Here is a 26,784-nt window from a genome sequence, read left to right as displayed (position 1 = left end):
ACACAAATCCTAAAAGATAAGTATTATTATCCCCATTTTCAGAGGGCGAAACTTAAGCAGTAATCTTCTCTGATCACACACCTAATGGGAGGCAAAGCTGGGATTCAGGCAGAGAGTGGACTGCCTCCAGAACCCCTGCCTTTTCCATCACAGCCTGCTATACTGGGTTCCTGCTCATCGAAGCATTCGGGGACTGTCTTGAGTGGTTTCACCTTGGTTAGTGCTAACACAAAGTCTGCACCTTCCCAGCACAGAACAAGTCACTTCTCCTTTTCCCTGAATATTCCTCACCTCTGGTGCTTGAAAAAGTCAGAGCAGTGGCAGAAGACTTTTCTTCCTCTGCATCCTTCATTGTAGCCTCTACGTTTATTCAGCTAGCATCTAATGAAAGCCTACTGTGTGCGAAACACTATTCTACACTCTAAGAATAAGTGAAACAATGCCCACCCTCCTAGAACTTACACTCTATTACTGGAAACAGACAAATAACTATATAAGAGAAGCCATGTCAGGGAATGATAAAAAACACATGATCATCTCAATAGACACAAAAAAAGCATTTGACAAAATTCAACATCCGTTCATGATAAAAACTCTAATATAAGTGGGTATAGAGGGAACATCTCTCAACATGATAAAGGCCATTTACAACAGACCGACAGCCAGCATAATGCTCAATGGTGGAAAGTTGAAAACCTTCGTGCTAAATTCAGGAACAAGACAAGAATGCCCACTCTCACTGCTTCTATTTAATATAGTATTAGTCCTAGCCACAGCCGTCAAACAAGAAAAAGAAATAAAAGCTATCCAAATTGGAAGGGAAAGGGTAAAACTGTCACTATTTGCAGATGACATGATACTCTATATAAACAACCCTAAAGTCTCCATCCCCAAACTATCAGAACTAATAAATGAATTCAGCAAGGTTGCAGGACACAAGATTAATATATAGAAATATGTTGCATTTCTATACACTAATAATGAAATATCAGAAAGAGAAAGTTAAAAAAAAAACCCTGTTTAAAAATGCATCCAAAGAAAATACAATACCTAGGAATAAACTTAATCAAAGAGGTGAAAGACCTACACTCTGAAAACTATAAAACATTGGTGAAGGAAATTGAAGATGATTCAAAAAAATGGAAAGATATCCCACACTCTTGGATTGGAAGAGTTAATATTATTAAAATGGCCATACTACCTAAAGTAATCTACAGATTTAATGCAATTCCTATCAAAATACCCAGGACATTTTTCACAGAACTAGAACAAACAATCCTAAAATTTATGCGGAACCACAAAACCCCAAATTGCCAAAGCAGTCCTGAGAAAAAAGAACAAAGCTGGAGATGGTGACCCTCCCAGACCTCCGACTATATTACAGAGCTACAGTAACCAAAATAGCATGGTATTAGTATAAAAACAGACACATAGACCAATGGAACAGATTAGAGCACCCAGAAATAAACCCATGCACCTATGATAAATTAATCTACAACAAAGGAGGTAAGAATATATAATGGAGAAAAGACAATCTCTTCAACAAGGGGTGCTGGGAAAACTGGATAGCTACCTGTAAAACAATGAGATTAGAACATCCCCTCACACCATATACAAAAATAAACTCAAAATGGTTTACCTACATGTAAGACCTGAAATCATAAAACTCCTAGAGAAGAATATAGGCAGAACACCCTTTGACATTAATTGTAGCAATATTTTCTTGGATCAGTCTCCTAAGGCAAAAGAAATAAAAGTAAAAATAAACAAATGAGATTTAATTAAACTGGCGAGGAAAAACAAAGTAAGCTAAAGGAGTAGAGAGGGATGGAGGTATATTCTATTGGAGTGAGTGAGCAAACCATGGAAAGCTCCAGGGATCAGCAATAGCTAGCCCCTGGCAGCAATGGGCTGGGCATGAGGGAGGACCAGCAGGGCAGCCCACTTGACCAGAGCTAGTGAGGAAGGCAGATGGCAGCCAAGGATGTGGGAGGGGAAAGGGACAGAGACTAGATCATGCAGGGCCCCTGGGCTGGGAAAGAATTCTACATTTTATGCTAGGAAATTTATTCTAAAAACTTTATCAGTGCTTTCACTTTTTGGTTCAACATTATCAATTATTTCTCATACACAAAATTCACTCCTGACAAGGAAATGGGTAGAACATACTAGGGTAAATAGTTCAACTCACAGAACAGTCACAGGCTGGTAGATTTCAAATTGCTCCTAACCCCTCAGGCAGAAGGTAGGGGGTAAAGAGAGAACTTAAGGTGGCAGTCCAACAGCATCCTTTTCACTTTATTCTTTGCACATTTCTGGGTGTATTCTCTGCTTCTGCAGCTCCCTTTAAAACAGTCCAATCGAATATTTATATATATTATATATATATATATATATATATATATATATATATATATATATATTATATATATATATATATATAATGTCTCAGACCAGCAACAATTTAGCAAAAACTGATGCCTAGCTAGCCCAGTTTACCTGGACTGCTTTTCCTGCAGCTTCTTCACCATTGCTTCTAGGGCATCCTGCCCCTGTGGCCACCTGCAGCCGCTGATGGCCACACGGCCCACAGCCAGAGGCAGTGAACAAGGTTGGTGCCTATTCTAACACCAGCTATCCCATCTAGGGGCACTGCAATCCAGTTCTGGCATTAACCACCCAAAACTATCAGCAACCCCATAGTTAGAGAGCATGATCCCCAACAAGACTGCCTAGATTTCAGATGCCAACTGCACTTTGGGTGTCCCCAGGCCACCCACACTTCTGACAGCCTACATATACGTTCAGGGATTCCCATGACCCCCCTCAGGCTCAATAACTCAGTAGAACAACTCACAGAACTCAGGAAAACACTGTACTTATGATTATGGTTTTATTATAAAGGATTTATTACAAATCAGGAGGGCCAGCAAAATAAAGAGACATATGAACAAAGTCTGGGAAGGAACAGAGAGCTTCCATGCCCTCTCCCCACGGAATAGGGTGTGTTACCTTCCCCTCACATCTGTGTGTTTACCAACCAGGAAGTTCCACAAACCTCCATGCCCAGAGTTTTTATTAGGCTTTCATTACATGGGCGTGATTGATTGAATCATGGACACATACTTGAACTTGATCTGCAGCCTCTCTCCCCTTTCCGGAGGTCAGGCTGGCTCAAAGTCCCAACCCTCTCTTCAGGAGTGCTTGGTCTTTCTGGTGCCTCGCCCCTGTCTTGAAGCTTTATAGGGGCCCACCGGGAGTCACCTCATTAGCATAAACTCAGGTGTGATCCAGGGGGTTTGTGAATAACAAAGACATTTCGATCATTGGGGAAATTCCAGGGACGCACAGTCTCCCCCTAGGAGCCAGGCAAAGACTAGTCTTATTTTTTATTGTACAACAGTGCCCCTGCCAGGGAGAGTGACAGGCCTGGGAGTGGTCAGTTGGCGGTGGGAAGGAAGGTAATGGGGGTAGAAGCAAGTCAGAGGAGAAATGTGAGGTCAGAAATTGCCTCTACTGCTCGGGGGGCCACATACATATGGATTTATCCATGGTTTCAGCTTTTAAGACGTGTACCACCTAAATGAGGAGGCAATTAAAAGTCAGCCAGTATTCGTTATAAAACGTCTCAGGACAGCATCTGAGTTCTCATCAACACAGAGCACCTGTGGGCAGCAGCCAATCATCACCAGGCATCACAGTGTTACGTCGACTGGCTCCATCATGTGTCAGAAATGAGTTTTACATGTACACATTGCTTCAGCATCTGTTTCAGTTTCTTTAAGTTTTGTGTCAGATTGACATTCCATAAAAACAAATCATCAGGGAAACGTTTCAAAAATGGAAAAATGGATAAAACGCATAAAACCCGAACAGCCTCAGTTGGAAAAATGGGGAGTTTATTTGTGAAGCTGCACAGAAATTAGAAAGGTGACACCTACTGCGTGTTCAACGACTGTTTCCACATTGCCTTTGTGTCAAACTGCTCAATGACCTAGGGTTGCAAGTCCTGTTCACCAAGACGCTGTGCCTTCTGTGACTTGGCATCTTATTATTATAATCAACCAGGAGTCATTTTTCAAGAAGAGCCGCCATGGGGCTTCCCTGGTGGCGCAGTGGTTGAGAGTCCGCCTGCCGATGCAGGGGACATGGGTTCGTGCCCCGCTCGGTGAAGATCCCACATGCCGTGGAGAGGCTGGGCCCGTGAGCCATGGCCGCTGAGCCTGTGCGTCCGGAGCCCGTGCTCCGCAACGGGAGAGGCCACAACAGTGAGAGGCCCGTGTACCACAAAAAAACAAACAAACAAACAAACAAACAAAAAGAAGAAGAGCCGCCATGCTCTGGGGGTTCGGTACACCTACCTTCTCCCAGCCTCACTTGTGTCCTGGGCAGCCCATACCTCTGTTTTGTCTTCCGAAGTCTCCCTTGTTCATCCCACTTGAGATTACCTCATTTCTTTTCACATTTAACAGCTGCTGCTTGGCAGAGTTATGTGTCATCGTCTACGGCTGCTGGGTTCCTCGTGTTCAGGACTACATCGTCTTTGGACCCAGCTGGCCAGCTGTTGATGCATTGGCAGGCTTGGTAAAATTATTTTCAATCTGTGCACCATCCTACAGTTGTTCTAAGTCCCAGACAGTGGTCACTACTATACTCTGCAAAGCTATCATCCAACTTAGAGTTCAGTCCCATGTTGACATCACACCCTGTTTGCCCCTATGCCAGAAGAACATATTGGTTTGGACTCAATTCAAAGTTTTTTATTCAGCATCCCTCAATCCACATGATGTCCTATGCAGAAAAATTTAGTGAAGAAATGTTAGCTTGTTGATGCTAATGAAAAAGTTTGACCTGAGTGTAAGATTTCTTTGGTACAATGTGGCACATCATCTTGGTCCAATTCTGAATTTATTTTTAGGTCTCTGTATTGTGCTAACCCCAAAGAACCACTCCAGATCTTTTATATTCTTTATTTTTTTAATTGAAGTATAGTTGATTTACAATGTTGTGCTAATTTCTGCTGTACAACAAAGTGACTTAGTTGTATGTATATATACATCCTTTTTTAAATATTCTTTTCCATTATGGTTTATCCCAGGAGACTGGATATAGTTCCCTGTGCTATAGAGTAGGACCTTGTTGTTTACCCATTCTAAATGTAATAGTTTGCATCTATTAGCCCCAAACTCCCACTCCCATCCCTCTCTCTCCTCCCATCCCCCTTGGCAACCACAAGTCTGTTCTCTATGTCTGTGAGTCTGTTTCTGTTTTGTAGATAGGTTCATTTGTGCCATATTTTAGATTCCAGATATAAGTGATATTGTCTGGTATTTGTCTTTCTCTTTCTGACTTACTTCACTTAGTATGATAATCTCTAGTTGCATCCATGTTGCTGAAAGTGGCACTATTTCATTCTTTTTATGACTGAGTAGTATTCCATTGTATATATGTACAACATCTTTATCCACTCATCTGTCGATGGACATTTAGGTTGTTTCCATGTCTTGGCTATAGTGAATAGTGCTGCTGTGAATATAGGGGTGCATGTGTCTTTTTGAATTATAGTTTTGTCTGGATATATGCCCAGGAATGGGATCGCTGGATCATATGGTAATCCTATTTTCAGTTTTCTGAGGGACCTCCATACTGTTTTCCATAGTGGCTGCACCAACTTACATTCCCATCTACAGTGTAGGAGGGTTCCCTTTGCTCCACACCCTCTCCAGCGTTTGTTATTTGTAGACTTTTTAATGATGGCCATTCTGACCAGTGTGAGGTGCTACCTCATGGTAGTTTTGATTTGCATTTCTCTAATAATGAGTGATGTTGAGCATCTTTTCATGTGCCTACTGGCCATCTGTATGTCGTCTTTGGAAAAATGTATATTAAGGTCTTTTACCCATATTTCATTTGGGTTGTCTGTTTTTTTGTTGTTGAGCTGTATGAGCTGTTTGTATATTTTGGAGAGTAAGCCCTTGTCAGCGCAGCATTTGCAAATATTTTCTCCCATTCCGTAGGTTGTGTTTTCATTTTGTTTATGGTTTCCTTTGTTGTGCAAAAGCTTTTAAGTTTGATTAGGTCCCATTTGTTTATTTTTGTTTTTATTTCTGTTGCCTTGGAAGAGTGACCTAAGAAAAGCCACTCCAGATCTTGATCGTGACCATGCCCCAGCTGCTCATGATAGATTTTTGAAACAATTCAGGGACTGGTAGAGAGGCCAGTGACGATAAAAGCTAAAGGAAAAAGTCTGGATTTTTTTCAGGAGAAAGTCATTGGAATCAAGGACAAATTTCAGGGGAGTATTAATATCCATCCACTTTATAAGAGAAAAAGAGAGAATAGGAAATAATGAAATAACAGTAGCAGGTATAGACTACTCTCATGAAAAATATGTCAAAATCCATTTTTATAGGCAATTTACAAGTGACCAAAATACATATGACTTCATAGTAGATTATACCTCACAAACATCCTTTCAGCAATTTATGTACATAAATGCAATTTTCTAATCTACAGGCTGCCCAGATATGGAACTCTTTCATTCTCCTAATTGGTCCAGATACTATAAATGATAGTACAGGTTTTCATGGAAACCAGAGGGACCATAGTTGTGACAGGAACAATCCTGGTTATGCCATTGTCTCTGCAAAAATTTGTTTTTGGAAAGCAGAATGTTTTTATTTGCATATGATAAGACTGTGCTGATCGAGCATCCTAAGGAATCCATAAACAGTTACTAGAATTAATATGCAAATTTAAAGAGGTTCAAAATTATAAAGTGTACACAAAATAATCATATTTCTATATATTAATCAAAACCTGTTGAAAATTAAATTTTAAATGCCAAAAACATGGAATAATTACAAGTAGATTTAACCAACTATAGGTGCAAACTCTGTTAAAAAAAAAAACTACAAAATATTGCTAGTGGCTTCCCTGGTGGCGCAGTGGTTGAGAGTCCGCCTGCCGATGCAGTGGATGCGGGTTCGTGCCCCGGTCTGGGAAGATCCCACATGCCACGGAGCATCTAGGCCCATGAGCCATGGCCACTGAGCCTACGCGTCCAGAGCCTGTGCTCCGCAACGGGAGTGGCCACAGCAGTGAGAGGTCCGTGTACCGCAGAAAACAAAAAACAAAACAAACAACAAAAAAAATATTGCTAGGAGAAAGAAATTTTTTTGTTGTTGGAATATAGTTGCTCCACCATGTTGTGTTAGTTTCTGCCACATGGCAAAGCAAATCAGCCATACTGTGCAAAATTTTTAATAACACTGCTTTCATGCTCACATGTGTCCCTATTTAGCCTACAAATAACACGATTTGTAACGGGAGTATAGTTAATAACAGGAGTACAGTTAAGGATTTCCTTTAAGGTTCAGCCAAAGGTTAGCGATGTTAAGATATCACTGGTTAGGTCTTGAGTTATTTAAAGTGGTTGTTCTCAGACTTTAGTATACATCAGAATCACCTAGAGGGCTTGTTAAACACAGCTTACTGGGCCCCAACCTTACAGCTCCTGATTCTGCAGGTCTGGGGTGTGGCCTAAGAATTTGCATTTCTGTTTCCCATTTGATGTTAATGCTGCTAACCCAGGACAGACAGGCTTTAAGGACCAACAACTCTTTTCCTCTGCTTGGGTAGTATTTTGAAGACAAGGGAAAAGACTTTCGGATAAAGCAAACAAGTTAAAAGAACTATTTGATAAAAGGTCTTAATGTCAGGGGCTAGTATAAGAACATCAGCTGGTGAGCTGGCTGACTGCAAATTCAGTCTAATCAGATTATTACAAGTAAAGCCCTGCGACGATAACCACGTGGTAGATCCTTCATTGATTTTTGTGTGTGATTTTGAGATTTGGTGACCATTATTTAAAGAGTTTGCTCTCAAGGGGGGAGGGGCGGGGGGGAGAGCATTGTGTTTTTTTTTTTTTTTTACATCTTTATTGGAGTATAATTGCTTTACAATGGTGTGTTAGTTTCTGCTTTATAACAAAGTGAGTCAGTTATACATATACATATATCCCCATATCTCTTCCCTCTTGCGTCTCCCTCCCACCCTCCCTATCCCACCCCTCTAGGTAGTCACAAAGCACTGAGCTGATCTCCCTGTGCTATGCGGCTGCTTCCCACTAGCTATCTATTTTACGTTTGGTAGTGTATATATGTCCATGCCTCTTTTTGTTGTTGTTGTTCCAGAGAAGGAATTTAAGTAGGCTTTTAGAAGATTTACTCAATTTTTTGTTCGAGACAAACCTGTATGTGCTGTGTATATACATACATATACATCTGTGTGAGGTATAAAAGGCGGTGAAGTTCAAACGGTAACAGATGGAGTTACTAAAACAGATTTTAATTCCACTTGTTATTGTGTTACATTTGACTCTGGTGTTAAAAAAGTTCTGGAATGTTCTTTCTCTAGATCTGTGTTTTCTGTGTAGACATTTTATATGTGTGTGTACGTAAATTTTTCCTTGAGCTCTCTATATAAATTGACTATGATTTTTTAAATAGATGTATTATTCTTAATTCGCCTCTTAATAAGTCACCTACAGTGGAAATGAATATGATGATGATATTTGAGAGAAATTTCAGGAGAGTCCTGTCAAAATATCAGAAAAAGATGTTTTGATTTACATTTTACTGCTGGTGTCACCACTTGCTATTCAGCATTTTATCAACAGTATTGAAATATAAATTGCCCTTTTTTGTTTTCATTATTGACTTTTTTTGATTATAAAGAACAGGCTGATCTTGATCTAAACATGCTTGTCATTTTCATAATTGAGGAGAGTTATAGCCAAAGTACATATGTAAATACCGAATAACTGAAAGATTCAGAACAAAGATTAACCCGTGAACACCGTATAGTAAAAATTAAGTTGGTGACACCTTCTAGGGTCAAGAGACTTTTAAGGTCAGGGATGTCTTTGATGTATCAGGAGTCCTCCATTGTCATCCTGGTTCTGCCATGATCTTCTGATTTGTGACTCAGGGGTTAGTGGTTAAATTTAAACTATCTTTAAGGCTTCCTCCATCTGTATTAGTAAGGGACATTCTCCAGTGGTGTGCTAATGTTTAACGACCAGTTCTGGCGGTAACGAGAAAGCTCTGATGGTTGCATTGCCTATTTCCATGGTGTAAATATTCCCACCGTGGCTGATTTCAGGCTGCCAATGTGGTGTCACTGAACTCAGAGGTGGAACACAGTGGCACAAACCAGCTCTCTTCAGTGGGAGAACAGCTGTGGAGTTCTGGCCCAATAACCCATTTAGGGGCTCAATTATCCAGTCTATCTGTTCACATTAATCCTGCAAACAAAATATTTTGAGCTCTGTGAATGCAATCTTATCCTCCAGGAAAAGGTGTGGTCTGTCAAGTATGCATTTCCAAACATTCATTTGCTGACTTCAAAGCCCTCCGGGGCTGACATTATTGTGATAGCACACCCTGTGTCCCACTCCTGCCACTCTTGCCAAAGTCCCCATGAATGCCCACCCGGAGATGGTGGTCTCCAAATGGGAGTCTACTATGTCTGTTCTTCATGCAGCAGCCAAAGTGTTCTGTTTCATTTTATTATTATTATTTTTTTTTTTTTTTTTTTTTTGCTGTACATGGGCCTCTCACTGTTGTGGCCTCTCCCATTGCAGAGCACAGGCCCGGACACGCAGGCTCAGCGGCCATGGCTCACGGGCCCAGCCGCTCTGCGGCATGTGGGATCTTCCCGGACTGGGGCACGAACCCGCGTCCCCTGCATTGGCAGGCGGACTCTCAACCACTGCGCCACCAGGGAAGCCCTCATTTTATTTTTATGTGTACATGTGTGTATGTATTTGCTGTAAACCAGGAATAGCCATTCCTCTGCTGGGGGCCAAAACCCTCCTTGGCCCCCACTGCTTCCAGTCCTCTCCATAACTGGGTCTGCTTCTGGTACTTTATCTCCTACCACTCTCTGTCTCTCACTTAGGACCACACTCCAGTTCAACCTTCTTTCTGTTCTTCAAATATGCCAACCTCACTTCGAGCCTTAGAGGCCTTTGCCAGACTGTTCCCTCTGCCTGAAGCTCTGTCCCATCACTTCAGTGCAGAGCTATTTCCTTCTCATCAGCCAGGCATCACCTCCTCAGAGTAACCTGTATGGCCTATTCAATCTACAGTAGCCCCCTCTCCTCCAAAGACAATGTTTCAAACCACCATTTTCTTCATAGTATGTACCCTTATCTGAAATTATTTCATTTATGGTCATTCGTTATCGTCTCCCTGCTCTTCATTCACCGTCCGTTAGACTGTAAGCTCTATAAGAGCAAAGACCCTTTCTGAGCTGTTCATTGCTTTAGCCAGAGCTTGGAACAGCATCAACTACATAGTAGGTGGTCATTACATATACTTGAAGAAAGAAAGGAAGGAGGTCTTTTTGCTTTGGATTAGTAAAGAACAAAAAGAAAGGGGGGCTTCCCTGGTGGCTCAGTGGTTGAGAGTCCGCCTGCCGATGCAGGGGACACGTGTTCGAGCCCTGGTCCGGGAAGATCCCACATGCCACGGAGCGGCTGGGCCTGTGAGTCATGGCCGCTGAGCCTGCGTGTCCAGAGCCTGTGCTCCGCAACGAGAGAGGCCACAGCAGTGAGAGGGCCACGTACCGCAAAAAAAAAAAAAAAAAAAAAGAAAGAAAGGGGAATTGTTCATAGTAATGATATGTCTTATTGAAAAACTCAGGTTACCATGTTTACTGTATATAACAACTCCTAATCATCCATCCATTTTACCAACGATATGTATCAAGTGCCAACGACATAGAAATGGAAGATGCAAGAAGAAATCAGAAAGAAATACTGCCCTCTAAAGGGCTTATAAACTAAACAGTTCACATATTTCTCCTCTGTGTAGTTGATGACCCCAGAATTAATTAATAATATTAATTATGTATGACATTTATGATATGATTGTGATATTTCATTTATGGTATGGTCACAATTATCCCATAATTATTATAGTATTAAATATGATTATTATATAATAATTAGTTAGCTGTATGACTTAGATAAGGACCTTAGTCATTCTAGTTTAAAGTTTTATCACCTTTATGCCAGACAAAATAGGCCAGTGTTAAATTAGCACCTGGCCCCTTTAGTCCCTTGACACTTGCACCAGTCGGGGGTCTTTAAACAACAGCAGCTAACCTGGCTATCTTAGGGGGATAAGGAATTTGTGGAAGGGATGCGCAAAATTAAGAGGAAAGGGACAACCAGGCCCAGCTGGGCAGAAGCCAAGCAAAGTGAGCTGGCCAGAAAGTCCCACCTGGGGCCAAGGCTGGCTGGAGGGAAGGTGCCACTGTCTCTGCTGCTGTGTCCTGGAAGCCGGCCCTAGCACCGTGGCATCACCACAACCAGAGGTCACTGTTTCAATCACTGTGAACAAAAAGAATTCTGCTTCTTGGTAGCCCTTGTTCCGTGTCAAAATCTCAAGCAGGAGCAACCGGTGGGCCACTCTTAGGTCATGTGACTGCGCTCTGACTACCACAGGGAGGACAGACTTTTCAGCTTCCTCAGCAGGACGATGGACCCAGCCTTCCACACGACCCCCAGCGGCAGTTTCCTCAAGCACAGGAGGGCATCAGGGGTTAGGCAGCCAGAAGTTGGACAGATGCCTACTTGAGTATTCAATACTCTGTTCAAAATACTTTGCCCCAATCTCACCATGAAGAAACCTCTCGTTTTTTCCTATCCCAATGAGACTTGCAAATGCTCATACTTGAGATTATTTGCAGAAGAAAATAAATATTTATGTTCTTTGATAAAGAGGCCAAGAGAGAAACTTAGGAGAGTAAATATGGAAATTAACAAATAATAAGATTAAGAAAGGTTAAAGCCCCAAGAATAAAAATATAGATTAAGTAGAGTTATGAACGGACAGGAAAAGAAAACCATAAACAGGAAGGGAAATGACTGGCTCTAAGGAGGCCCACAAGTAGGACCCTAGAGCTGCCTGGCGTTCCCGACAATCGCCTCTGTTATGCAAGCTTTACTTATTTATTTTTCCTTTGTGGTCAGAGTGCTTCCCACTTAACACTTCTCCAGGAAAAACGGCAATAGGGATCTGGGAGAATGTCAGGCAGGCCCTTTGGTTCCTTGATTGCTCACAGCCAGGTGGCAGACAAGCCTCCCATCGCTGCATCATCAGACCTTTGACTGGGTTTCGGTGCCTGCCTCTGGGGCTGCTGTGTATCTTTGAATCAGCTGGCCGGTGGCTCAAAGCATCTTTGGCTGCGGGGCTGCACTCCCCTCCTCTCTGAGTGACTCCAACCTGGTCGGTGCTCAAGGTGGGGTCCATAGCCTCCAGCAACCCCATATCACAGCCGCTGCCACAGCCAGAGACCTTCTGCCCTTTAGCTTTCCTGGTTACCAGTCTAGCAATCCTGCTAGTTATTGACAAGAGGACTGTAGCTCCCAGTAGCCCTAAGCTGCTCTTGGGTCCGGATCCTCTTAGGTCTCCCCAGCCATGGACCACTCTCTCTCCTCGGTGCAGCTCCCTCCCTGGGTGCCCTGTGGGCTGGGAGCAGATCAACCCCTCCACTTGCTGTTGTAGCTGATGCTTTGTGTAGACACGCAGGGGACACGGTCAGCTGCGTCAGGGGTGAAAAGACTGAGACCAAAAGAGAACCTATAAGCAGTTTCACTTCTGTGTGCAGCCATTGCCCTCCCATCGTGGACATACAGGGTGTCGCTAAGAGGGAGGGTTGGGAAGGCGGGAAGGGCTAGGAAGCAAGGCGGGTGCTCCGGGGCTGTGGTCTCTGCCCACAGTCCAACCTGCTGCCCATGATGAGAGCCGCCGCTCACCCCCAGGGGTGCGTCACCTATTCCAGGTCACTGCCAAGAGCCCTACTTTTCAAAATCGGTGCATTTTCAGGTTGCTGGAATAGGTAGGACTTGAAGATCACAGTTCTCTCAACCCCCAAATAGCCGGGGGGCCCCATCCGGCACGCAGACCACACTCAGGCAATGACTCTTCCATTGGCCTAGTGCATGCAGTGCCTCTTGCCCATTGCAGGAGGCCAAGGTCCACATTAATGCCTGACTTTACCAGCACCTAGCTCCCCCGCCAGTCTGGAAATGTTTAAGGACAGAAATCTTGACCCATGAGTCTGAAACTCCAGAGCCCAACACTTTTTTTTGTAACATCTTTATTGGAGTATAATTGCTTTACAATGTCATGTTAGTTTCTGCTGTATAACAAAGTGAAGCAGCTGTACGTATACATATATCCCCATATCCCCTCCCTCTTTCATCTCCCTCCCACCCTCCCTATCCCACCCCTCTAGGTGATCACAAAGCTGTGGCTCCCTGTGCTATATGGCTGCTTCCCACTAGCTGACATTTTACATTTGGTAGTGTATATATGTCCATGCCACTCTCTCACTTCGTCCCAGCTTACCCTTGCCCTCCCCGTGTCCTCAAGTCCATTCTCTACGTCTGTGTCTTTATTCCTGTTCTGCCCCTAGATTCATCAGGGACATCACCATTTTTTTTTTTTTTTAGATTCCATACATATGTGTTAGCATACGGTATTTGTTTTTCTCTTTCTGACTTACTTCACTCTGTATGACAGACTCTAGGTCCATCCACCTCACTACAAAAAACTCAATTTCGTTTCTTTTTATGGCTGAGTAGTATTCCATTGTATATATGTGCCACATCTTCTTTATCCATTCCTCTGCTGATGGACACTTAGGTGGCTTCCATGTCCTGGCTATTGTAAATAGAGCTGCAATGAACATTGTGGTACATGACTCTTTTTTTTTTTTTTTTTTTTTTTTTTTGCGGTACGCGGGCCTCTCACTGTTGTGGCCTCTCCTGTTGTGGAGCACAGGCTCTGGACACGCAGGCTCAGCGGCCATGGCTCACGGGCCTAACCGCTCCGCGGCATGTGGGATCTTCCCGGACCGGGGCACGAACCCGTGTCCCCCGCATCTGCAGGCGGACTCTCAACAACCGCGCCACCAGGGGAGCCACCAGGGAAGGCCCCAGCTGTAACTTCTTGACTGCCAGCCTGAGGCCCTGCTGAATCAGTACCCTGTCGTCCTCATCCCAGCACTTCCTCCTTCATCGGCACTTTTGCTGGACCTATTTTTCTCTCTGCTCTTGGGAGCAGTGACTGGATCAAATAGGCCTTGTCCCTGGAGGGCTCCCCAGCCAGCAGCCCCTTTCCCAGCAACGATGCCCTGGATGTGGGGGTGTGGAAAGGGGCCAGGCAGGAGCACCGCAGTGATGCCAGGGGCTGTTGCTTTTTGAGCATTTGTTAGGTGCCTCTAAGGGGCAGGCTCCAGCCTCTGTGTGATCAGCTCAGCCGTCCAAGGATCCTTGAAGTTCATACAGTGCTTTGTAGGGTTCAAACTCCTTTCACATGCGTAATGCAAACTTGATGTCCAAGCATTTAGATTTGTAAAATATTTCAAGGTTTGACAATGACATTTTAAAAGGATTTGTTACTTTATGAAAGCATGCAATACAGATTTGCCTTGGATAACTAACACATTTTAAATTTCTCAGTCCACACAAATATGGTACTCTACCACATTTGCAGGAACTTAGTTGCAGGAGGAAGATACAGATACAGAATAAACAGGGAGAGACGGAAGGAAGATACAGTTAATAAGGGCTGAGGGACTTCCCTTGGTGGTCCAGTGGTTAAGAATCTGTCTTGCAATGCAGGGGACTCCGGTTGGATCCCTGGTCAGGGAATTAAGAGCCCACATGCCTCGGGGCAACTAAGCCCACGTGCTGCAACGAAAGATCCTACGCACTACAACTAAGACCCGATGCTGCCAATAAATAAACAAACAAACAAGCAAACATACATACATTTAAAAAGAAAAAAGTGAGGGCTGGCAAATGGATCTTCCAGTCCTGGAACGTGTTATTTTTCTAATGCAGCAAAATTTGCTCTTCTTCCCTCCCTTTTCTTTAGAATGAGTTGCCAAGGTTTTCATTTATTTGTCAATCCAGGAATAACGTTTTCATTTCAAAGGACACAGCTGGATCCTTTCTGTCACCTCCAGTCCCCACTGTTTGTCAGACAAGAGTGTGTTTTCCAGCTCATCCTTTCTTCCTCAAAACCCAGGGCCTGCATCCGAACCCCTGTGAGAATCAGCCTTTTTGTTGTCCATATTGAGCAATATTTGTCCCATACAGGTCGGGTGTTTACCAGGAGCAAGTGAAGCTAGAAGCCCAGATGCTAGTGTTGTGGGTGTCCCTTAAGTTTTTTGGTTTTTTTTTTTTTTTTGGCTGCATCGGGTCTTAGTTGCGGCATGCGGGATCTTTTTTTTTTTCAACTGCAGCACACGGGCTCTTCATTGCAACGTGCGGGCCCAATAGTTGTGGCGCTCAGGCTTAGTTGCCCCGCGGCATGTGGGATCTTAGCTCCCCGACCAGGGATTGAATTCGCGTCCCCTGCATTGGAAGGCAGATTCTTAACCACTGGACTGCCAGGGAAGTCCCTCCCTTAAGTTTTTGAGCTAATGTCTCACCTGCCAGCAAGGCCGCCGTGTTGGTCTGAGGGTGGGAAGCCCACCATGCCCCTCCTTCATTGAGCAGAGGCTGGGATGGGGTACATGAAGCACTTCGCGTTAACCAACACGATTACTTTGACTTCAGAAAGAATCCCTGTTCCAGATATTGTCCTTGTTCTGAAGTTCCAGGAAAGCAGGAATTGTGTCTTTCCTTCAGGGACCTTCCAGTAAGTAGGTGGTATTAGCATTGCTGGTGTTCCTTTTGCGAGCCATTTCTGCTGACATCTTCAAACCAAAAGTGCGAAGAGAGGAATGCAGTGGGTCACAATGAGGCTTTGGGGAAATGGTTATACTCGTCGGCCTAGGAGGCTTTGCATATGATTTTAGAATGGAAAATGAAGTATAAACTTAAGACTTAGAAGAGGATGGTAACCAAGAAAAACCTTTGCCAGTGGTCTTGTAACAGCATATTTTAAGCATAGAGAGTCTAGAAGCAGAAATGAGGATACAGATTAAATGGTTTATTGATATTCCAGTACAACACAATACTGTGCATGGTATGTTCAATGTGATACCCCTCGTGAGCAGTCTTTTAGAGCACTCTGCAAAATTGCAGTGAATGTCAAGCATTGATCAATGTATTTCCACAGTATCTGCATCTGCATTTCTGATACAATACCTAAAGCATTTATTTCTGATTTTCAATAAATAAACCTTTAGCATACTCCAGAAGAAGTAATCAAGGGGGTTCAAGGTATAAAATATATTCTCACTGTAGTCTCTGTTTTCTCTGGCAAATTCAGAAGCTAAGCCTTGACATCTCCACTGGATGTGGAGAAATAGTCCAGTGCAGTGAAGGGAGCACCAGATTTCCTTTTGCACAAAGTGGAGGCCAAAGCCTGGCCCAGCCACTTATAACCCCTATGTGGCCTTGGCAAGTAACTAATCCTCTTCCTGCCTCAGTGTTGTCATCTGTAAAATGGAGATGGTAACAGTCTCAACCTTATGGAATCATTCTGGGTATTGGCCATAGCATGACTAAAGTGCCTGACACTTGACAGGCAGCCAAAAAATGGGATTATTACTGTGTTATAGAACTACAGTGCTTGCTTTCTCTTTAGTTTACATGCAGGTGACTTATTTTTAATCTTTTTTTAAACCTTTTTTTATTGAAGTATAGTTGATTTACATTTTAGGTGTACAGCAAAGTGATTCAGTTATATATATGTATGCATATATTCTTTTTCAGATTCTTTTCCATTATCTGTTATTACAAGATACTGAATATAGTTCCCTGTGCTATACAGTAGGTCCTTGCTGTTTATCTATTTTATATATAGTAGTGTATATCTGTTAATCCCAAACTCCTAAATTATCCCACGTGACTTTTAATGTGTACCTAGTAGAACGAAAATGACATAAGACAGTTTCTCCAATGTTTGGCTCACTGAAATCAGTCTCCTCCTACTTTTTAATCTCGTTCTGATACAGAGAGAAATCCTTACAATCTTTACATTTTCTCAAGCCTGTCACCAATTAAGCATCAGCAGGGCTAGATTATATAAGAGCTTTTCCACTACGTAATATGGAAGAACTTGTCCAGAAGTGGAAGTCAAGTGCAGGGAAACAGTTGTAAGGCCTCAAGGAAACCTAAACTTTCTAGGTTTCAGCCTGGGCGTTTGTAATATGCTGCGCTTGGGTTATGTGGTTTCAAGATTGCTTCTAGCCTAAATGCTATGTTTCTGTTTGCTCACTTGGCGAGCTTGGGGCTTGTCTCAGCAATTTGGTTTGTAAAGTTTTGAATTCATAGCTCACAGAATGATGAGCTGGAAGAGACATAGAGACCACCCAGGGTAACACTCTGGTTTTACAGATGAGGAAACTGGGACTCAGAGTATAAGGCTTCCCCACCATCCTTATATCACATAGCTAGCTTTTGGCTGAACTAAAACCAAAACCCAGGTGTTCTGACTCCTAGATCAATGCTCTTTCCTTTATATCGCATGGCCTCTTTCCTGCAAATGGGGTATCACATTTAAGAACCAAATATGAAAACAGCACAGCTGAGCTCTGACTGACTCTGACAACCTAATTGTTTACGGAATAACTACAAAATTACGTAAGTCAAATTGATCTGACTGTTGAAAGGACTATTTGAAGGGTTTTCACACTTAAGTCTGTCTATGTTCTAGTGATGGAGAAAGACACATTATTATTAGAATTTAGGGATAGCAAGAGGGTTATGGCTGGCATGCTCTCGGTCCCTTCATCTCTGGGCTTTGCATTTTAGAAGGCTTGAGAAGCTCTGGATTTCCCATCACCAAGTAGCTAGGATCATATACTGTAACCTCAGAATCTAACACTTAATCTGCAGCTTCCCTGACTTTATATTACCCTGTGGTTAAACATTTTCATTCCTGATGAAATAAGGAAATGGTGTCATATTGACTAACCAAAGTCACCATAGGACTCTGCTAATCATGAGAATGATCACGAGATGTACATAGCATATGTGAGTAACCGAGAAATAACAAATCAAATCCAACTGCTTTGTTAGATGATGGACTCATTGCAAGTCGACGCGGTGAGGGAGTGGTGTCCTGTTCACCAGTCACCGTTCTGAGTGTCTGTCCTGCAGTTCTGGCTTAGACTAAAGTCCAGCGCTCTCCTTTCTCACCGGGCTCAGGCTGGGCCTTCCATGGAAGCCACTCTTTTTGACACTGGAGCAGAGAGAGGAACCTTGGGGTATTTCATTGGAAACAACTTTCAGTGAACAAGCCTGTGCAGCATTTATTCTAAGAACTCTGCTTGATTTGAGTTAATTTTGGTGAAAAGAATATACTTTCTGCACGAATTTGGAGGAACACCCATTGTGAAAATTTATTTTTAAAAGAGTAGCTTTTTTTTGTAAAAAGAGGACAAAAGACCATACATTTAGGTTGCTTATTTTTTGCCATTTTAGTGAGATGCAAAACATTCAAGTCAGGTTCCCAGAAATTAAGAAAAGGAACCAGAAAGCATTCAATACTGAAAAAAAAATCTTAATGACACGTTATATTTTAGCTTCAGATTATGGTCCATTGATATAGAGAGGAAGAGAGGAATGAAACAAAAAGCACAAAACTAGGAGAGAAAAGGCTGAGAACCAGGCAAACAAACAAAAACAGAGAAAGATACAGGCAGTGCAAGGAAGAAAGATGAGAAAAACCGAAAGAGGATTAGAAGAGAGAATGAGTTTTAGGGACTCAGAGAAAGGACAGTGGAGCTGGGTGGCTTTCGTACCTCGCCCTTAAGCCCGGCTTGTCGCTGTTTTCATCATCTTTGATTGAAGTCTTACTCTCCACCTAGACTGTCAATTCCACCAGCACAAGAACTGCACTGGGTTTGGCTCTCTATTGTTTTCCCAGTGCCTAGCACAGACATAGTCAACACTGTAAGAATTAGGCAATGAATGGATGAACAAAGGAACAAGTGAAAAAAAAAATGTGTAAGGGAAGAGTCCTGTGGCCCAACCAGCTGGGGCAGTGGTCCCCTGAGAACTGGCATTGTCTCCTCAAAAGCAAGAGACCGTGGACTGGGCTGACCTGGGCCCCGCAACACCTACAAGAGCATTTCTTCAGAGGCGATTCCACCATCTCACCCATATTCTCTTTGCTAAGCATTAGAACACTGTTTTGTCTCTCCTTCTCTTGGAAACTTTCTGAAAGCTGATGTTTTCGCCAGCCCCACCTTGGGTGTCACCATGTCTCCTGGTACCTTCTCACCCCAGGCCCAGTTGTCTGAGGTTCTCGAACGCTTCTGTTCCATCAGCCTCCCTGGAATCCCTGTCCTGATACAGACCAACTCTCCTCTCCTACAAGCTGCCTTCTTGGCTCTCCTGAGAGGAGTCCCCTGTCCTTTAGCCCACTGGTAGCAGTGGCCGATCTTCCTACCCCCTTAGTACGAAGGGCCCCAGAAGCGGGTCAGCTGACTCAACTCCCCATCGCCAAGAAATCATCACATCTTCACCCTCATGTGAAAACCCATTCTTCAAGCCTTTCCATCACTGTCTTCTAATACCCCCTGGTCACTCCTGTGTGTCATCCACCGTTTCTACTGACCTCCTTCAGGATGAATTCGCGGATTTCGTGCATGATTCATCCAAAAGATTCTCCTCTGCAAATTGTGATTTTTAAAATCTGTAGTAAAATATACATAAAACATAAAATTTTACCATTTTAACCATTTTACGTGTAGAGTTTTACGGCATTCGGTACCTTCACGTTGTTATGCAGCCATCACCACCGTCCATCTCCAGAGAGTTTTCATCTTCCCCAACTAAAACGCCGTACCCATGAAATACTAACTCCCCAAATTCCCTGATATTTTATCAGATTTCAGGCCCTCTCACTCTAGAATTTTTATTTCCTGAAGTTGTGCTGCGTTCAGGATTTTAAATATTTTTCCACTTTCTGTCCACAGTCTCCCTTGCCAGGAGGCCTGGATGCAGACAGGTCTGGGTGGGGATCCCAGCTAAACGATTTGCCAGCCTCAGTTTCTTCATTTGTAAAATTAAGATATAGAGAATACGGTAGATAATATAAATACTAAATAGATAAGACAACTGGAGTCCATTGGATCGTCCAAAGGATTAAGTGCTGACAGAGCATTTAGCACAGGTCTGCGCTTCTCCATCCCTCCTACCAGGTCCACACGCTAGTGTTCCTCACTCCAGCCACTGCTCTGCTGACATTCCTAGCTTCCTGATACCTTTGTCTTCCTAAGGCCCATTCCAAGGGACACTCCATCTTGTATCAGTCCAACTCTCTGCCTCAACTCCACACCCACTTGGGCTGTTGGTGAACAGTGGTCTTTGCTGGAGTCATTACAAGGCATGGTCTCCCACTCCGCCCCTGCAAGCAATTAATGGGCCCCTATTTGGCTTCCTCTTCCCATTCCTCATGCCAGCCATTTCAGGTCTTTCCTCTTCACTCCATCTCCCTACCCTGCCACTACCCAAGCAGTTACCATTTATCTTCTGTCTCCATAGATCAGAGTTCTTAAACTTTAGTGCGCATAGGAGTCATGCAGGTCCCCTAAGAGGTTCTAATTTTGTAAGAGACAGTGGGGTTGAAATCTGCTATTTTAACAAGCAACCCCAGGGGATTTTGATACGCAAAGTGCCCAGTTCACTTTTTGTGGAGGGCTCTCCTAAGCCACAAGCTCCTTGAGAGCAGACATGTTGTCTTACCTGATTTTCATCTCTAAATACCTGGCAACAGATATTGAAGGATTAATTGAATGAATGAATCTGGCTGTCACTCTGCACTTCAGCATAAGTTACCATTCTCCTTTGAAATGCTAATTGGCTACAGCTATTTAAATGCAGCTTAAATCTTTTTAATATGTTTTATCCTATCCTTTATCAGCCCTTTTCACTGCCATTGGGGGTAGGGGACTATAAAGAACATGTTATTCTCTGACTAACAACTACCAAAAAAAAAAAAAAAAAAAAAAAAAACCAATCCAAGGTCCAGATGAGGTTTAGGGAGAAGTGCAGAGATACATAGGTTGGGTCTTTCCCCTTTCCTCTTAGGGGAGGAACGTACTCTGCTGACTCTTGTTCTAGGGATCAGCTAGGCAGACATCTTTGTAGCCACTGCAGTGGACTTTTCTGGAGTGGAAAGAATCTTAAGCAGGAAGGTCACTGCTAGGGATATTGGGAGAAGGTGACTTAGAGAAATAGGTAGAGATACAGACTGACATATCCAGTCAGTGGTGGAAAGGCTCACCTGCCTTCAAATCCTAACTCTGCCATTTTCTAGCTTGTGATGAGGGTAATTAAACTGCTGGGGCCGCTTGATTCCTCATCTGTAAAATGGGACAGTGATTTACCTTGCAAGCTCTTTTGAGGATTGAAAGACAGGGTATAAATAATTCACAGTGATTCTATGATGGTAGGCAATCAGGCAGAGTTTTCAAGAGAGGTGGGTATCTCATTAACCATCTGTCTTTACCACAATGGAGGGGACACACACACACACCCACACACACGTATGTGCTCACACCCCTACACTCAGTCAGCCTGGAAAAACAGAAGTGGCACCAGCTATTGCCCTCTGGGGAAGTCTAACTCTAAAACCTCCCTCCCACTGTAATAAAATGTTTCCAAAGAGAGCAGACAGGGTAACCTCGGGCCATGCCCTTCCACTTCCCTCTTCCCTGAGCGGAGCTGGGAGCCTGTCTTGGGGAAGTGGGAGGTAAACCAGCATGGGTGGCTGGAACTGAAACATTTCTTTTAGCATCTCCAGACCCTACCTCATCATTCATCAAGATTCACTGATCGCCCACAGCGTTCAGGGCGCTGCTCTAAATGCTTTATCTGGGACCTCCCTGGGAGCCCCTACGAAGTTTGTTGCAATATTTAATTCCCACCCTCAACCTCTCCCCACCCCTGGCCAGAAAGAGTACCTTTTGCTTTGGGTGCTAAGAAACTTTGATTTAAATGTTAATAATAATGAGCACTTATAAACATTCTTTACAGAACTTCAGGCGCTCTTCCATATTTATTCCCTTGTTCCTGCACATGTATTTGCTTTTAGGAGAAGAATTTGGACTGGTTTCCTCGGATGCGAGCTATGTCCCTTGTTAGCAATGAAGGTGACAGTGAACAAAATGAGATTCGGACCCTGCAGGAGAAGTTGGAATCGACCATGAGTCTGGTCAGACAGCTCTCGGGTCAGCTGGCGGAGCTCAAGGAGCAGGTGGGTGCACTGGGCAGATGGAGCTGGGGGGCGGGGCATGTGAAATCGTTCACCACTGTGAGAGAGGGGTGGCTGGAGACTCCTGGGCGCAAGATTGTTACCCACGATGGACTGTAAATTCCCATTAAAAAAACACCCCACGTTGTGTTGTAAGAACCAAATCTCTGCAAGCAGAGGCTACTTCTACTTATCACACCTCCCCATCTTGTGTGACACTTCTACAGAACGGGGAAGGAAGGAGCAGATACCTAAAGACAAGGACCTCTTTGGACTTTTTTATAGAAAATCGTATTCTCTGCCATCATACCCATTACTGACTTCATCAGAAAGGCAGATCGTCATTAGTACCTGTCATTTCAACACTACAATCGACCCCTTCGTCGTGTCACATTGTTAGCATTAGTAAAAATATCAAAAGTAACCGTGGTAGGTTTTAAAATGACTAAGGTGATGGCGATGATTATATGTGTGTGACAAGCAAGGGCTGCTTTAAAAGAACCACAGTTCCTCTTTCTTAACCACAGACAGGGGTTTGCTCTGTTTCTCTGCCTAGGGAAATTCACTTTAAAAAATATTTTCCCTTTTTTGATAAATATATTTTCTATGATGCTGGACAGACTATAGGTGCTTGGGAAATATTCACCCAACCTTGTGTGTCCCACCAGCACTGAGAAAGAGTGAGAAAATCAGCTCAACGCGTTCTCTCTTTTCCCCCAGATGACAGAACAAAGGAAGAATAAGCAGAGACTGGGCTTTCTCGGATCAAACACACCCCACGTGAATCATCACATGCCACCACACTGATACCATGGGGGCAGCCGTGACTAGCCTTTCATCAGTGTGCTGCCAGATCACTGAATACAGAACTGAGATGGAGGGGAGGGAACAGTGCCTATTGTTGAAAAGTTAAAAACAGCCAAGTGCCAAGACGTTGAGTGGTTTAGCTCCGAGAACAATTTCTAACTGTGTTTTCATGGTTGAGAAGACCAAACGTAAAATGCAGCCACTAAAAAGCACACATCACGCATTCTTAATGCAAAGAGAGGTGCCTTGCTCAAATGGACGGAGAAGGTAGGGGGAGGCGGGGTGGAAGGAGATGCAGGGCGGAGAGAACTACCTTTGGCTGAATCTATAAGAGTCCATTTTGTCTTAAATGCTGACTGCGACCTTTGTCATGGTTGGTTGGAATTTCTTTCTTTTAATTATGGCATATAGGCCAGTGATACAGGAAGTCATATTTTGGTGGCTAAGTTTTACTAAGGGAAAGAACTGAAAAGATTAAAAATGAGAGTTGCAAAGAAAAATGTTAATGCTTCCAAACCGTAGCTGTCACAGGCCAATTTCCTTATTTATAACGTGCAACACAATGGACTTACAGCTCTAGGAACTAGAGCTTTGGGGCTTATGCCCCTCGGGCTGACAACGCGACTGGAACGTGATTTCCTTCTCCCAGATTCAGAGGGGCTCTGTCAGTATGGAGCACAAAAAGAGGTTTTCATAAAACTTGTTTAAAAACATGCTTAAAGTCATGTAGAGGCTAAGATTTTTTAAAGATGTGGGGACAAAAAAGCTGACAGTAAGCCCCAAGCACATATGTATGCTATTAAAATACATCGAGATTAATAAATGAAGATGCTTAAAGGTGACAGGAAATATTGAGAAACTTATGATGGTGGCATTGCCTTTTATAAATATGGAGTAAAAGCTATTTGATTCATGTTTGCTGTACTTAAGAACTGAGTGGTTTTATTTATGCTATTCTTGCAGTTAGGGAAAAAATCCAAGAAACATATTGAATACTCAAGAAAATGCAGCATTTCAATTGCATATTTTAAACTGTATCAGTAAGAGCTTTTCAAAATGTAAAGAGATAATAATCTCTTCCTCAAATTGTTTGTATGTTAAATTATGCAACCAGAATTTGTGGAGGGAGAAATTAACCTGCCATGCTTGTATTATTCTTAGCGATTACGCTTTTAGAATGTTAAGGCAAAATTCAGATCATGAAAGTGTTAGGAGAACTGCCACGTGGCAATAGAGCAGGCACGTGACACCAGACTCTTGGAGCTGCTCTGCAAGCTGACCTTTCCTGGTCGCTGCCCCGAGAAGAACAAAAAATTGCATTTTTAAACTCTCATGTTATTACCACTAAGGTTTAAGTTCAGGACAGCATTTGCTATGACCATTTTTAAAGCTTTTGGATTATTTTAATATAGTTTAAGCTATTGGCTTCTAAAATTCTCAAATCATGGTCTGGGTAGATGATAAAGGATGCCTGAACCAATCCTTTTTCCACACACACCATTAAAATGTAGACTTGGAGGAAAGCTGTTGAAACCCAGAGCAATGAATTTTTGAACTGAATCTGCTGGTACACCTCCCCCGCTCCTCCAAATACCTACCCAAGTTAAGAATTCCTTACTCTGATCTGATGGTATTTTTCCTAACCAGTTGCTGAAAGATCATGAAACAAAGATACTCAGAAACTGGGATATATATCTGTATGCAACACAGAACTTTGAACCTAGGAGGCATTCAGTAAATGTATGAGAAATTCCAGTGTCATTCGATCCTAATGCTTCATTGAAACTTTATATCATATATTTGGTTTTTTAAAATGGCTTCACCAAAACTGAAGTAGACCAAAGCAGCCATTTTTTTAAAAATCCAAGACCATTATGGTTATTAACAGTATTAGATGAAAAGTACCTTTTAAAATATTTTAATTAGGCAGAGTTTCATGGGAAGGGAAAAGAAGAGAAAGGTGGAAAACATTGGCTATATTCCAATGTCAGAACTTATCCCTGTTTAACACAGAGTAAAATTTTTCTGATGGATGTTCCAGCATCAAGAAAATAAGTTAATTTGTACAGATGAGAGCAACCTGCCTTTCAGGTGAACTATCTAGTCTTTCTTACACTTTTTTATAGAGAATGAGCCATTGGGTGTGTACTGCCGTCAAGAAATGGCTTAATCTCTCCAACCGTTGTGGAGTGGCAGGTCACCATGTCACAGTGTGTTTTCTCCTATGAGAAGTATTCAAAAGCGATTACAACTAACCAGACTCTTATTTAATCAAAATTGAAATATTTCTCAGTTGTGTTTCTCTTTCTTTCCTGACTAAATACTTTAAGACTATAAAGCAAAATAAACAAAAGCAAACAAAAAAAGGCAGTTTCAAGGCTATGAAATTCATGATGGAGAAGATAATCACAGGGAAATTTGACATTCGCTATAAATTTATGTTTGTTTTGTGTATGTTTGTTAATGCAACTGGAATATTTGACCTAGGCAAGTGTCAATTAACATTCTCATATTTATATAGCAATATTAAAATAAATATAATCATCTTTGATTTTGATGTTAAGGAAAATGTTTTACTATTTAGTTATTAAAACCCATATTGGTTTAAAAGTATGTTTCCGCTGAATATAATTTTTAATTTCAAAAGGATCTTATTCCCCTACATGTTCCATTCTGAGGTCCAAGAGTTTCATGCAAGTATGTTTTAAGACTATAATATTAAAAAATAAATTTTATACATGTACAACTTATATTTAAACTAACTTTAAAAAGTTAGACGGGGCTTGTTTTCTTTCATACTGAAATTTTTCTGTTGGTGATGAAGATGCAGTTTCTAGTGGATTACTGATAAGTCAGGAAGATACTTCATTCAAGTCAGAACTAATTGTTTGCTTTTTTCCATATTCTCAGCTCGCAACTCATTGTTTTGGCTGCTCTTTTTAGTTTATAGTTGTTTTATTAGAAGCAATCATGCAGTAAGGCCCACCCTCTACCCGGACGCCCCAGGGCTGAGAATGAGCAGAGAGGCTGGGGATCTGGAGACTTGGGGAAGGAAGGTGCAGATTTGGGACTTCGCTATGATTAGGGGCAAGGAGTAAAGGATAGACAATAGGATGAACAGGGCTTACCCTCCAGGAACCCAGTAGACTGGGGCATAGGTAAGTAAATATTGCACAAGTATAATGATGTGAAAGATTACAGGCTCAAGAGATAACCCTTAAACATGCAAAGAACAGGGCTTTGTGGGGAGTAGCCCTAAGAGGTGTGTTCTCTCCAGCAGTTCTTAAATCTTTACAGAATAAGAAATCAGCATATTCTGACCCACAGACCTGTTCCAGGATGCCCTGACACATGATACATTGCAAAAAGGGGTGCAGCAGGCATCTTAAAGACAAGCACAGGTGCCTACAGGAACCAGGCAAGTGACTAAAATGCATGCAAGTGTGAGGGGCACACTGTATGTAGGGAGGGGGGAGCCTGTGGAGAGCTTCTTTTTTTTAAAATTTATTTTAGTGAAGTATATAGTTGATTTACAATGTTTGTGTTAATTTCTACTGTACAGCAAAGTGATTCAGTTATACATATATATATATATATATATATATATATATATACATTTTTTTCCATATTCTTTTCCATCATGGTTTATCCCAGGATGCTGAATATAGTGCCCTGTGCTATACAGTAGGACCTTGTTGTTCATCCATTCTATATGTAATAGTTTGCATCTGTTAATGTG

General features: G+C 42.5%; 1 protein-coding gene across 1 annotated transcript in view; it reads left to right on the top strand.

Moving 5' to 3' along the window:
* The window catches only part of ITPR2 (inositol 1,4,5-trisphosphate receptor type 2), a 538,352-nt gene extending 511,795 nt beyond the window's left edge, over positions 1-26,557 (top strand). The window contains exons 56-57 of the mRNA XM_060113623.1: positions 22,080-22,241; positions 22,959-26,557. Coding sequence (XP_059969606.1) covers positions 22,080-22,241; positions 22,959-23,045 — 249 coding nt within the window. The 3' untranslated portion in view covers positions 23,046-26,557. The remainder of the gene's footprint in view (positions 1-22,079; positions 22,242-22,958) is intronic.
* The last annotated feature ends 227 nt before the right edge of the window (positions 26,558-26,784 follow it).

This window comes from Mesoplodon densirostris, chromosome 11, assembly GCF_025265405.1.
Source record: "Mesoplodon densirostris isolate mMesDen1 chromosome 11, mMesDen1 primary haplotype, whole genome shotgun sequence".
NCBI lineage: Eukaryota > Metazoa > Chordata > Mammalia > Artiodactyla > Ziphiidae > Mesoplodon > Mesoplodon densirostris.
This window is presented reverse-complemented; position numbering and strand designations above follow the sequence as displayed.